This window comes from Gallinula chloropus (assembly GCF_964237585.1).
Source record: "Gallinula chloropus genome assembly, chromosome: 5".
Taxonomy (NCBI): domain Eukaryota; kingdom Metazoa; phylum Chordata; class Aves; order Gruiformes; family Rallidae; genus Gallinula; species Gallinula chloropus.
In genome coordinates this window covers 11,675,028-11,688,930 of record NC_140090.1, presented here as the reverse complement: position 1 = coordinate 11,688,930, position 13,903 = coordinate 11,675,028, and the positions used below count along the sequence as shown (strand labels likewise).

At 39.8% G+C, this 13,903-nt stretch overlaps 1 protein-coding gene across 2 annotated transcripts in view; it reads right to left on the bottom strand.

The window, feature by feature from the left end:
• Nucleotides 1-13,903, bottom strand: part of MYLK (myosin light chain kinase) — a 143,350-nt gene that overhangs the window by 13,625 nt on the left and 115,822 nt on the right. For both annotated transcript variants that reach the window (XM_084265231.1, XM_084265232.1), the window contains 4 exons: nt 11,593-11,628; nt 11,401-11,494; nt 10,197-10,400; nt 5,216-5,433 (listed from right to left, as the gene is read on the bottom strand). In XM_084265231.1, coding sequence (XP_084121357.1) covers nt 5,216-5,433; nt 10,197-10,400; nt 11,401-11,494; nt 11,593-11,628 — 552 coding nt within the window. The remainder of the gene's footprint in view (nt 1-5,215; nt 5,434-10,196; nt 10,401-11,400; nt 11,495-11,592; nt 11,629-13,903) is intronic.

Sequence of the window (13,903 nt, the reverse complement as noted above, 5' to 3'; positions counted from 1 at the left end):
TTAAGCCTGCCGAAGCCCATGGCGCTGTACAAGGCACATAATAAGAAGGTTCCTACTGCAAAGTGTTGCTACAAGAGCAAGTCTAAGAAAGAGGAGAACGTTTCCTATTTAATTCAGATTTGGTTGTCCTGAAGTACACAAGTGTTTGAGCCTCCATCATGTCAGCAGTTGCACAAGAGGATTTCAGAATTCCAGCATTAGAAAGACATTGAAGTTTCCTCAAATTCTCTAAGATTAATCAAAGCTCAGGGATCTGCATTTTACAACGAAGAGAAACAGCAGTGAAAACATAATAAGAAGAATTAACTATTTTAATCCAACACAATTCTTTACAGTTTAAATAGGAAAGACGATCAATACTGGGTTGCATGTCTCTGGAATTTGGAGTGGCACAGGTCAGTGGTGAAACAAGAAAAGAAGCAGATGACAGGCTCCTATCAGTAAAACTGGTCTGGAGCCTGCTCTCAAAACCAGGCTCCAAAGTGGTAAATGGGAACCACTACCACTCAGGTGTCAGCTCCCACTCCAAACTTTTATTCAGCTGGCCTGTAGCACAGGCATCCTACATTTGGCTGGGCTTAAACACAATATGGATGCTTTTCAAATGACATACAATACAGCTAGTGCTAGCAATATGAACTGAAGGAATGAGGCCATGGGACACATGAACTCGCTCTTCATCTTCCTTGTGCTGACCCACCAGAATTGCTCTACTGGAAAATAGAGTTGTGAAGGTAGAATAACAACCTCTGCAGTACTGGTGTTGCCAGTTTATGCCACCAGTGTGCAACTACAAGTGATGTGTGTAACTTGTAGTCACAGTGTGAAATACAGTACGTGTCAATTAGACTGAAGTTGTTAGGCAAATCTCAGCGGGTCCTTTTCATCAGTGCTCATTCTAAATAGGTGGGAAGAAGATGACAAGAATGAGTAAGAGCAGGAAGGAAGGAAGGAAACTAAGGAACAGATTAGGGACTGGGAAAGAAATGGGCAACAAACCCCTGATATTATAAAAGTATAAAAATGTCAGGAAATAAATTATGACTTGAAACAGGCTTGGATTTAGGTTGAGAAACTCCTGTTCAGTCTGCACATGTGCCTGAGCAATCAGTATTTGCTTGAAGCGAGATTCATTGCACTACGTTTATCTTTTGTGCAAGAGCAGCATCCAAATTAGGCACAGTAGAATGACATAGTGATGAACCATCCCTCTCCCAAGGAGATTACCATCTAAACAAAACAGATATCAATTGGACATAACAGATTCCAATTTCACTCCTGTTAAGGTTACCAAAAGTACAGAGATTTGCAGCTCTATAATCAAGAGGACAGTTTAAAAAACCCTCAAACAACAGTAGAGCGAAGTTTTGAGGAGACTGCAATAGAAACTGCTTGTCCCCAACACTGAATCCTTACAGAATATTTTTATATACCAGAACTTTCTCTACCAAGTTTTGCAACACAAATGCTGATCCCAATACAGACTCCACACTTACAGTCACCTCCACTGAAAGCCATTAAGCCATTTCATAAAATGTAAGCATACACCTAGGTTAGTAGTCTTTTGAGGTATGCAAATCCCCACTTACCAAATGAAAAGCAAAGGACAGAGGGGTTAATAACTTGCCTAATGACAAAACAGCAGGCTTGAGGTAATTTTTAAGCACTACCACAATGATTCTTGTCATACCTCAGTCATGCCAGTTTCCCATTTTAAATGCAGGGAAACCCTTGTTTGCACTGCTGAGGTATGGTGATAGTAACTAAGTTGCAGAAAGCTCATTTTCATACACTAGCCCTGCTTGAAGAGAGCCCATTCCCAGAGACAGAAGCAGACAGAAAAATGCCGGGGAGCAGCCCCAGGAATCACCTAGATCCTCCCATGCAAGTTCACCAAGACCTTCCTGCCAGATGTCTGACTGGCCTTTAGAACGCACACTCAAAAGCTCTTCCTCAACACCCCTACCCTCACATAAGCAGAGTTTTCTTACCCCTAAAAGTAGGATCCTTCTCCTAATACCCAATCTAAACTGACAGCCTAAAACAAGGGCAGCACTAAGTGGGAGATGACCCTTTTTTTTTTCCAAGTGGAAGCCTAGGATCCCATCTTCCCATTTGCCTTCTTTGTAAGGTTAAGACCTACCAGTTTTTCCAACTGTATGAAAAGAATACTGGAATTTGTCACAAGGAACTTATTTTCTAAAACCTTCATCACAATCATCCAAATCTCAGGCTCAGATTTTCACATCCAAGTTTGGAGGCTTTTCTGTGCACTGTGTAAACTACCATGAGCCACTGTGTATGCAAAAGGCTGGTGTATGAAATGTGTTGCCCACAGGTCAGAGAAATGTGTTTCTTTTTGAAAGCATGGCATTTGAGTGCAAGCTTACAGCGTGAAACAACTGACACAGCATTTTCTGTGTAAAATAAAAAAAAGAATAAGACCTTTTATATGCAACAATATGTCAAATTTTACTCAAATATATACAAGCTTAGTAAACAAGTAGGATCTGTGTTTGGATATCCTTTAGTTCAGATAGAAAGCTGACAAGATAGCTGGGAGCTGTTGCCAGCTCTGTCTATAATCAACTGATTAAAAAAAAAATAATCTTTACAGTGCTTAAAAAACATTCTCTTTTTTTTTTCTCAAGAAGTTTATCTTAAGCAATATTCTACATGTGTTCCTCAGCACACCAAAAAAGGTCAGGAAAATGTCCCACTGCAGCTTTGGTATTTCCTGACAGTGTAAGAGAACTAATTAGCTGCAGAAGACGACTGCAGAAGGGCCTGATCCTAATTCCTTTAAAACTGATCAAAACACCAAATATTTAGAGGCATTAATTTGCTCTAGTTACAAAAAGTTAAACCTCAGAAGTTGAATTGCAAAATCAGCCACTGTTCCTGTCAGCAACCCCTTGGCTGAGCAGTTTCTGCTCAGTCAGGGTCAGGACCATGGTATGAGGGCTGCAGTCCCACATCTATCAAAGCCAAAGGGAATCTGACAGCCGATTTCAAATTCACATGGCTTGACGGAACACAAGAGGAGTCACATGCCCTCAGTGCACCACATAAGACAACTGGCAAGAAGAGAGCACATAGTAAAAAGGGGTTTTAGCAACTTTTCTAAGTGAATGAAGCAGTAAAAATTGTTTCCCACTTTTGGAAAACATCTTGAACAAAATGTTATGAACATCTCTATGATTAACACGGTGCTTTTGCTTTATAGGCATGGAACAGGAGGGCACTTTCTCTTCCCAGGGAAATGTTACACACCGAGTTACCCAGACCAGCAGGCTGATGAAAGAAATGGCAAATACCTGTAATGTAACTGCAAGAAGCAGCAATATATTGAGCCAAATCAGGGTGCAGCACTGTAAAATCAAAATCAACAGCAGTGCCCATAGCACTCATCCTTCTACATCAAGACAAGTTATATACAGGTTGGAGATTTACTCCCTGTGGCATGCCTGTGGCACCTCACAAGCCAGTGTCAGCCCTGCAATATTCAGTGATGCCACAAGAGTGAGAGAAAATGGAAAAGCTGATGGAAATGAACAGGCTCCTGAAAACAGGCTCTTCCCTTTGCTAAATGGGGGTTTCACTGTGGTTTGAAGTTAAAATGGTAGTTGAAAAAACTTATGTAGAAAGGCCATTCTGTGGCTACATTAGACCTCCTGGTGATGAAATCCGCTCATTTCTGCAGTAAATGCACAGTTTTCAGGCTGACAGCTGGGACACCATGGGGTGAAGTTTTCACACACCTCTGACAACAAAAACTTCAGCACTGGAACTTACTGAAGAGTTTATCTGATTCCCCAACAAGAACAAAATCCAGTTCATGCTCCCTGAACCTTGGCTTCGTACTGGTGAAGGAACATAAATGACAGCGATCTCTTTTTAATGAATTAACTCCCTACCTCATCTCTGTGTTCACACTGTCTTTGTGACTAGGAGTCATGTAACACTCTTTTGGAGTTTAATATCATTTAAAAATATGCAAAGTGGGTTTCTTTTCCCCTGTTAATTCAACATACCATTTTTGGTTTGTTTTAGTAAAATTGTGTTCTTGGGCATGCAGTAGTCAGTTACTGTAAGTGTCAAGAGAAGTGGGATGAGCAGAATGTAGGTAAATAACAAAACCCAGAAGGTTGCAATTCCAAACTGCACTCTTACAACAATTATTGTTCTACTTTTTAATAAGTATTAAGTATAATTTTGTTGAAAGAGGAAAGGCAAAGGACTGCAACTGAGAATCTAGCTGTGGATTTTATATAGAATGGGTAGCAATTGATATCACCTCAAACATTTAAATGGCAGAAGAGCCAAAAATCTCTCCTGGTATAACAGGTTCATAGAAATTTTAGCTCCTTTTAATTGATGGAATTATTTTTTTGCTCATGAAAATACAAGATTAAAAAAGACCAGTGTATGATGTTGGTACAATTTAACATTAACAAATGCAACTGGGGGCTGCTTTTTAGAGCTGAATTAACACTGAGCACTATGAAAACAGGAACCCTCAATGGTCCTTAGCTTTCGAATTGCAGAACATGTTGGAAAGCTTAGTCCCAAATGAATGACAGGAAGCAGTTGAAAACAGTTTAGGAAGAGGAGAATCTTGTCAAATGGATTTTTTTCCCCCAATCCCTTTGCTTTGTTTTGTTTTCAAGTAGAGCTATTGCATTAGTAATTTTGAATATGACTCTTTATAAAATTCCCCTCACATACAAAAATATGCTGCTGTTTAGGATATAATAAAACTAATGGGGAAGTGTAAATGGAGTGTAAGTATCCATATTTGAAAGACTTTTAGAACATCACCTTCTTTCCTACTGTTACAAAAGTTTTGAGGATTTCTAGTGTTCATGAAGATCAAGGGTTTGTTCTGCTTTTTACAGTTAGTGTTTTATGGTTACCTGTGGTTTGTTAACATTGCTGACTATGGTGTATTTTACCTTGTAGTCTGCAGGAATACTGTACCCATACTAAAACCATGTAGATTGTGTATATTTCACTGCATCCTGAAGATGAGGTGCCCCACTCTCACTCCTGAATATCTACTTTCCCTTTTCTGTTTTTTCCTAACACCAGCACTATTTGTGTGAAGCACATCTGTTTACTCTTTACACATGAAAGACTATAACACCAAGTATGAATTACTGCCCCTCCTGCCCTCTTCCCCACATCACATTGAATCAGGCAGAAAAGTCATTACCTAATCTTCGTGCAAGTCCAAAGTCAATGAGTTTGATACTTGTACCGGTCTTGTTGACACACATAATGTTTTCTGGCTTCAAATCCAAATGGACAATACCCTGCTTATGGATGTACTGAACTCCTTCTGAAATCTGCTTCATGTATTTAATGCACTCTCTCTCTGTCAGTTCAAAGTCTTCATCAATGATTCGTTCAAAGAGCTCTCCTCCAGAAACCCTATGAAAAACAGAAGAAAAAGAGGACTTCTGTAGCTTTTTCATTTTGGGAGTAATCCAACTATTTCCTTTACACAAATACAGATAGCTCAGGCTTGCCATAGTCACTTCAGGATGCAATCTGTGTTTTGCAATGGCATTTTCCATACAAGAATCACATAGGAAGAATCACCTTTCATGTGTGGCGCAGATCAATAGATTTTTGGCTAGTAGAGAGATTGAGAGTGACAAAGAAAGGCTGAGAAAGGAAGAATTCAAATGACAGGGTTAATTGGAATGCAGAGCTCAAAGTGTAAATGGCAGACCCAACTGAGCTCAGAGGGAATTTCTTCCTTAGCTAAGACAGGACGAGGATACAACCTACAACTCTTTCAGTGCTGGTATTTTTAGCTGAGCCATCATCACAATCCTTGCAGGTCAATTCCATTTTTATGCTTATTTAAAACGTGCAATAATCATCTTTCCAGGGTAGAATCTCCTGGATTAATCTATTTATGGAACTAAAGTGGGACATTTTTTAACCTAGATTTTATAAAGCAAAATTTAAATGGCCATTTGGTTTTTTTGTTTGTTTTTTAATTCTGAGTAATCACCCAACTGGTTTATCTGCTTACGTCCAACGTATGTATGCAGCAAGTGAATGACCCAGACAGAAAGGAGCAAATAGCTTGCTTCTAGAAATCTCTTCTAAATTAAATGCTCCTTGGCCTTTACCTGGCTTAACGTTTTGCAGCATTCGTGCTTACTGCTAAATGTAATTGCACATTTCAGTTACAGAAAGAAAACACGCAACTGAAAAGTGGCTTTGCAGAGTTTGCAGGTTGTCAGGGAAGTGATTATAACCCAGTGTGCTAAACTGAAGCTGAAACATCTGGAGTGCTGAACACAGTTGTTACTTTGCCTATAAAATCTCAGAAAGTATATAATTAGAATTGCTACTGTAGCTTCCTATTAACCTGAAAATAACGAGGACAGCGTATAGTCGACAAATTGAGAGGTTATGTTGGATTATAACACATTTGTAACATAATAGGGCTGGAGCAGCTCTGTGAAGTCAGGGATCTAGGATTTTGTTACTGCAGAAAGGCATTAATCAGCACAGAGGTGTTAATGACAAGATCTGCATGCAAAATATTTGTATCTGTAGCACTCTGCAATTTCAAATGATCACAAACCTAACAATAAAAAGTACCAGTTGCTTTTGCCTGCTCAACACAGATAAGGATGACTTATTTTTACTACAGAAGTGTCATACTCCTCAGGCCCCTAAAGTGAAAAGTTTTTAGAAATGGTCCAGTTGCCTCAAGCACCACCCTTTAGCATATCATTTGGTAATTAACTGCTGTTAATGTATCTGCATGCTGGTTTCACCCCAGGACCTCTAGGGCCACTGGTAACATCATTTAATTAAAATGTAATTGCATTTAGAGAATGCACAGTTCTGCATTTATATTCAGAGCCAAATCCCATTTAATTTTTGCCAGGTTAGGAAGCTGAATTGAACCAATGCAAGGTAGGTTCTATGTATACACAGAAGGAGAAACTGGCTTTCTTCACTCAGCCACTACTTCCAAATCCAAACTTCTCATTCGTTTCTGGATTCTCCTCTTTTCAGTCTTCTTAGATGAGGTCACAGAGGAAAATACTCTTGTCTATAGAGTCACTGAACACGTATTTTAAAAATATTTTATAATAAGGTTTTGGTCATGGAGGAACAGTGAGAAGAATCTACCTTGGAGCTGCCCAAGCAAATATTCAACTACACTTTAATATCTTTTACTGCTGAAATTTTACTTTAATAATGTAATTTGCAATACAATAATCTTCCTCTGATCTATGGTAAAATAAACTGACTACCTGAAGCACATAGAAACTTGAAGGCACTGGGCTGCCAGTGCTGAGTGCCATTCATGACATGCTGCTATTTTTCTGATCCTCGTTTTCCACCAAGATACTGTTTGTGGAACAGGTACATCACTGGATTTGAAAAGGAAATGCCCAAGATATGCCCTGACTTCCTGCAAATGGTAGATGGGCAGGTTTCCAGGGAAAAGCACATCAAATGATCTGAATCCTTATAGTGTTTGATTATAAATGAATGATTAAAAATATGAATTTATTATAAATGCTAAATAAACCCACATAAAATCATGGCATAGCAAATATTAAAAGGAGAGAGTGTGAAGTACAAAATGTTATAAGGAAAACATGGAAATAAAATTAAAATGAAATAATTCGGGATGAATGTCAGGAAGAAAATTTCAAAGGTGCTTCCCATAAATAGCTCCAATTTGAGTGGAGGGGGAGCTGCTAAATTTCTGTCACTGCTAACATCTGGTTTAAAAGTATACTGATGGCAGGAGAGCTCCATTTTTTTGAAATCCATGCATTTAGATTCTGAAGAGAATAAAGACAGTATCTTGGACACTAAGAATTTTTGAAGGTATTTCCCACAACTTCTTTGATATGCAAAGAAATATCAGCATAGTGGCTAAACCAGAATGTGTCACTGGCTCTAACAGTACGTATAGGTGCCGTGCTGGGACCATGTCAGCTGGGTTACGTGACAATACAGAGGCTACCAAGGCATCTGGCTCAAAGGTGTCACATAAACATCTCACTGCCCAGACCCACTCCTGAGCAGGGACAGACTCCTGCTGCAGGCAGCCTGCGTGCTGCATTAAGAACCCCTCCTCCTCCGGCTCTCCACTCTGTGGAGATTTCAGTGTGGGTTCAAAAGCCAGGAGAGGTTCCCACCCCACCATCAGAACCAGATGATCTTTAAGGTCTCTTCTGACCCAGACTAAATTCATAACCTAATTAGACTGGTTAACAAAACCACTCTAAATTCAACTGCACTTTTCTATAGTTTCAAGAAGTAACCCCCCTTTGTTTGCAGGGGAACTAATGGAGTGTTAAGCCATATGCTATTCAAAACTCTTCATACATTTCTTTGTTTTCCGTTAGGTCTGCCAGCTCCCAATTCCAAGCTAAGTAGGGCTCCCTCCCCTTCCCGTCACCAGCTTGCAGAAATGCTGAATCTAAAAATAAAAGCACCTTCTTGCACACAAGTACCAAGGCTGAATAATGGAGATCCAGTCTCTGCAACAGGCGCTGCAATAGTAGTTTGCACACAATCTAGGCAAGTGCCGAGCAAGCAGAATAGATCACGTAGTCTCTCCTGCTGCTACCAATTCACATCATATTCAGCACTTCCAGCCAGCAAAAAAACCTGCTTCTCTGTCTTGCAGCAGGCAGCAGACCATGCATGAAGCAGATGTGGCAGCAGAACAGTGGCTGATGTAACGTTTTGGGAAAAACATCACTGCAGACCAGGATTTCATTTTCTTTCCAGCTGCTACAGCCACAAGTATGGGATTCACACTAAGCAGGTGCGTTCTGGATGATGCAAGATTGGTCACGTTGGTCATTATTGTTCCTGAAGTCTGACTATTACTTTCCACCCCATGCTGTGCAGATTCTTTTCTTATAATGAATTCTGCTGCACGAACATGTTCTAAACCCTTTTTTATTTATTTTTTCCTGGAAATCAATATCTACTATCTTTAAATACAAAGACAGCCAAGTCACCGTGCTGTGAGATCCTCTACAGCGCTGCTTTTGGGGTGCTTTTCTGCTACTTCCCACAGTGGTGGGGCATAAGTAGCTCAAGTCAAACCATTTCTGGGAGGTAAAAAGAAGTGTTGCTGCCTTACTCAGCAAGAACAAGACAGCAGCAGAGGCTGTCTTTGAACTCAGCTTCACTTTAGTATCTAGCTCTGGGTGAAGGGTGCGATGACTGTCCTGTAAAGGTGAAATCCCCTTCTACAGCTGCTACACTTGGACCACTGTGGAGAATCCATGTACTGACATTAGGGGCAGATCAGTTAATGTTTTATTAGTTTTTTCTGGAAAGTCAGTGTAACCAATCTTTCTGCATCTTCTGATCTAGATTTAGAACATCCACTGTCTTCCCCTGTGGGGATTTTTTAGACAGCATCCCCTTACCATAAAGAAATGTTTTGCAATCAGGATATTGACGCTGTTGCAGGAAAAACACATCAGTCTAATCCTTTAAGGTCTTTTAAACTATAAGAACTTGATATAGCACTGGATGAAAACTGAAGTGTTCCAAATACCTCTTGGGTACTATATATTTGCCTTGGTGAAATTTCCATGGAAATTCAACCACTTTGTTAGAATGTAGCTGAGATGTTTACACTCTCCAACATATCTTTTTTTTTCCTATTGTTTGTTGTGCACCAGCATTCAATTCTCTGCAAGAGACAACTGATCAACCAGTAAGTGAAATTCAACACAAGCTTCTTCACTTCATCAATACACATTTAGAACTGCCCAAAGAAAAAAAAAATACCCACTTTCTTCTTTCTTCTCCTTAAACATGTTTTTGGTTCTAAATTCAAACCTAAATTGCAACTAAGTCTTTTTCTCTCCTCTCCCAACTTGGCAATAAAAGACTGAGCTGCAGAAAAACACCACATGTACTCGATTAAAAAACAAACAAACTAGACAATAAAGACTCTAACACATCTTCACTGATTTTTAAGAGATACAACACAGATTCACTTGCACAGTTTAAACAAGTTGGATAAATAACTGGAAAAACTTGCAAGATGTGAAAACCATTTAGGCCCTGCAGATGCTGAAGCTTTTGACAGCCCCTCGCCTCTGTAAGTCACTACTTTTATGCACAATTGTTTTCAACATTATTAGCTTTGTCAGTGTGATCTGCTTTATACTTACATTTCCAAGACCATAACGATGTTGGCTTTTTCTTCAAAGGCATCCACACATTGGACAAGTTTTGGATGATGTAGGCAGTTCATGATGCTGATTTCATCCCTTATGTTCTCTTTTTCCTTAGCAGAATACGCTTTGAAAAATTTTCCTGCCCAAATTTTTCCAGTCTTCTTTTCAACAAGCCTAAAGACTTGTCCAAATTTTCCCCTGAAAATATACAACTATTTCCATAAAATGTTTTTGCAATATATGGGCTGCCATGAATAGCAACATTTTACTAAATATTCCAGCACAACCACTCCGTTCTGCAACAAAAACGTCTTCATATCAAGTGCTGTTCTGTGCAGATTTTGTGCAGAGTAATCTGCAAGTTCTTTTCAATGAACACCACATTTAGAGGTACCCTGCTATTTCCATTAGCGAGTTTTACATAAGAGGGTTCAAAAAATCTACTCCTACTAGGCTTTAATTCACATCTCAAGTTTTTCTGCACGCAGCTTTCTAGGGACAGCAGATGGAAGGCATCTTGGGTATAGGATACACGTGAGATCAGAATATGAATGCTAGCAGCCTCAGCACTCTAATTTCACATATCTGTACAGGTGCAATTTCACCTCCACAATACACTTGTCATGAGTTGTCAGTGTCAGCATACAGGATTCCATGGCCTTCAGCACAGCCAGCAGCACAAATGGCTGAATGATTATCGCGGCACGCGGTTCACATACCCATGAGCTGGAGGGCTGGGACAGGCAGCCAGGCTGATCACTGGCCTTTGCTGAGCAATACTACTAATGCCCTTGGGATTATGAACGCTGTCAGTGGAGATTCTGGGCACTGCGCAGGATAATCTTATTACCACTAATGGGTATAATGGAAACACAAATGCACAATGTGTACTTTTTTTTCAGCTAGCTTTTGGAACGCTGAAAACTAAATGAATCCTGTAGCTTTATTCATTTGTGGGCTCCATTTTCCTTGCCAGAAATGCATGCAGTACCTATTTAAACCTGTCAATTAATAGGAATAAAGGATCTTCATGGAGTGGAGGACAACAAACATTAAAATCTATTTTTACTGCTGCAGAGGAGCCCAGCTGGAATGTTGAAAGTACAAGACAGCGTCAAAGAATGAATGCACCTGATATTTATAATTGACTGGTAGCCTTGAAAACTCCATGTCCTCAAAGGCACAATGTAGTACTTACGACCCCAGTCTTTCTTCAATATTGTAGACATCTGAAACCTTTTGTTCAGTGTTGATAGTAACTGTCCGATACTCGACCTCTGTTTCTTTCCCTTCTACAAATAAATATAAAGAACCATGATTAAAACCTCTATAAATCACAAATTAAACCCACAGATTTTCATTTGTCCAGATTAAAAAATGAACTTCTTACCATCATCAGATAACTCCGCTTCATCCTCTTTAAGTTCTAGATGAAAATAAAAAGACATCAATAACTTACTATATAGGATGCAGTACTTAGATAAGATAATCAAATTATTCCCAGTTACGTAGAGCCTATGGCTGAGAGCAAGAAGCAGGCAGGGAGTTAGTGCATTAGCTTCATCATTAAAATCTCTGCACTGCTTCTACGTGGCTATTAACCATACAATCACAACCTGGTCACGATTTCATAATAAATCACATTCATGAGTTTTGCAGTACTTATCTATTGTACCTGCCTAGTAGAAGGATCAGCATACTGAAGCAGCTCAAAATAATCTAGTAAAAAGGTTTAAGAATTTTTAGTGGAATAGACAATAAACTGAAAATCAATAAAATCACTTCTGGTCCAATGACAAATCCTTTCCTGGCTTTTCTATGCATTTTGGGGATTGCAAAGCCAGAAGTAAAGGAAGTTTGTACATGAAAAGATTTGCCACAAGGCATCTAGACAAATTTTTCAGACTCAAAATGACTAGAAACTCTGGACAGCATGCTCTTCCTGAGCATGGCTGAATTATTAAATCACTGAGGTCAAAATGGAGCCTCAGTTCTGCAGGCAGAGATGTTGGCAAGCCCAGTGACACTGACAGAGTAAAAGCTGTCCTGAGTGTTTTCAGTTTAATTTTTAATTTTCATGTTCAGGCACTGTCAGTAGTGCCAGCTTGCAATTGTCCTTCCTGTAGGTGTGAGGGGGAAGTGTTGTAGCTGGACTACTGTTATATACTGATATTACAACAGGACTAGCTGACTGTTGTTAAATATTGCTTACGCTGCTTGGGCTCGCTCCTAAAACTGGTGGCTATGACCATTTGAGAGATTGCAAAGGCAGTTGCACAGTGACCCACACAATTCTCCCTTTGGCCACTGAAGCAGCACTTTGCCATCCCAGAGTGCAAACCTAACCAAGTGATTTATCCCCACTGTGTCATCAGATTTACGTTATGAAACATTAATGTGGTACTCTGGATGCTGTTTGGTGCTTTAGTGTATAGAGTTATATGCAGCAGATGAGAAGAAAATCATGGGAAAAGGATGCAGAGTAAGCAAATAGCTGGTCTGATGCATGGGCATCACCTTTTCACATCCAACACATAATGCTGCATTTTTACTCTGGTAGCAAAACCAAGCAAGCAGATATGATCCATTCCTAAAGCTCCTCTTGGCTTTGGATTTTTTTTTTTTTTTTTTTTTTGGGATTTGCAACCCTTGTATGGCCCAGCACAGACCAGTTTGCAGCAATTTATCAGAAGAGCAGGGAGAGAAGCGAGCCCTCCCCGCTCCGGGGTAGCTGTCCTCAGATCTTCCTCAGCTAGAAACTACACTTGCGTAGAGCACATCACATTTTCCTCCCCTTTTAAGGGCTGTGTAAGGGAGCTGATCCCAGCCACGCTGCCAGGAGCTAATGTCTGCCAAATACTGATTAGACAAAGAAGTCAGTTCCCAGTTCTGCAGCGACACTGTATTGAAGACATGAACTAGAAACATGGTCCACCAGTGGAATCATAAATTAGATAAATGAAACATAACTGAGCTTGGTAAGCACTAAGTAGCTGTGCTAAAACCTTTCTCAGAAGTGAGTGAATGGTACCAAGTTTTCCTCAAACATGGCAATTCCCACTTAAATCTGTTGTGACTTAAACCCTTATTTTAGTAGCTGTTTTCTTTAATGCAGAGTAAAACATTAGCCATGCCTTTCTTCACTAAGATTATATTGGGAGCGCTAATATGCACTGGCCAGCTCAGTATGAAAATCAGTAATCAATCTTTCTGGCAGCTGTGGAAAATCCCTAGTTACTCAGCTAAGTGTTTAGATAGATGGCAGCTTGAAGTCCTGACTTTGAGAGGTGCTGAACACAGGCATTTTTTTTCCACTGCCCATAATTAGAACAGCAGTTACACTCACACACTTGAAAAATCACGCTTTATATGACTTGCCCTTTCTCCACACTAACTGCAGCTTCAAGAATTGAAATCAAGAAGCCCTGACATTGAGAGCACCAAGACAATCCACCCTCCTGCAGACAGAATACATTTTCTTTTCACTCAAACCAACTTGGTTGTTGTTGAGTTTCATATGTACCACAGATTCATGCCCTTTCTCTAGCCTTTTTGCATTGAATCTGTGTATAAAAGTGTCTTAAAAAGAAAAATAGCTTGTTTGCTTTGGGCCAGTAAAATCAGTGTTTGCACTAGGAGAAAAAAAACAAATGTAGGGAAGAGTCAGGTCCCCAACCCCATCCTGCAACTAAAGAAGAGAC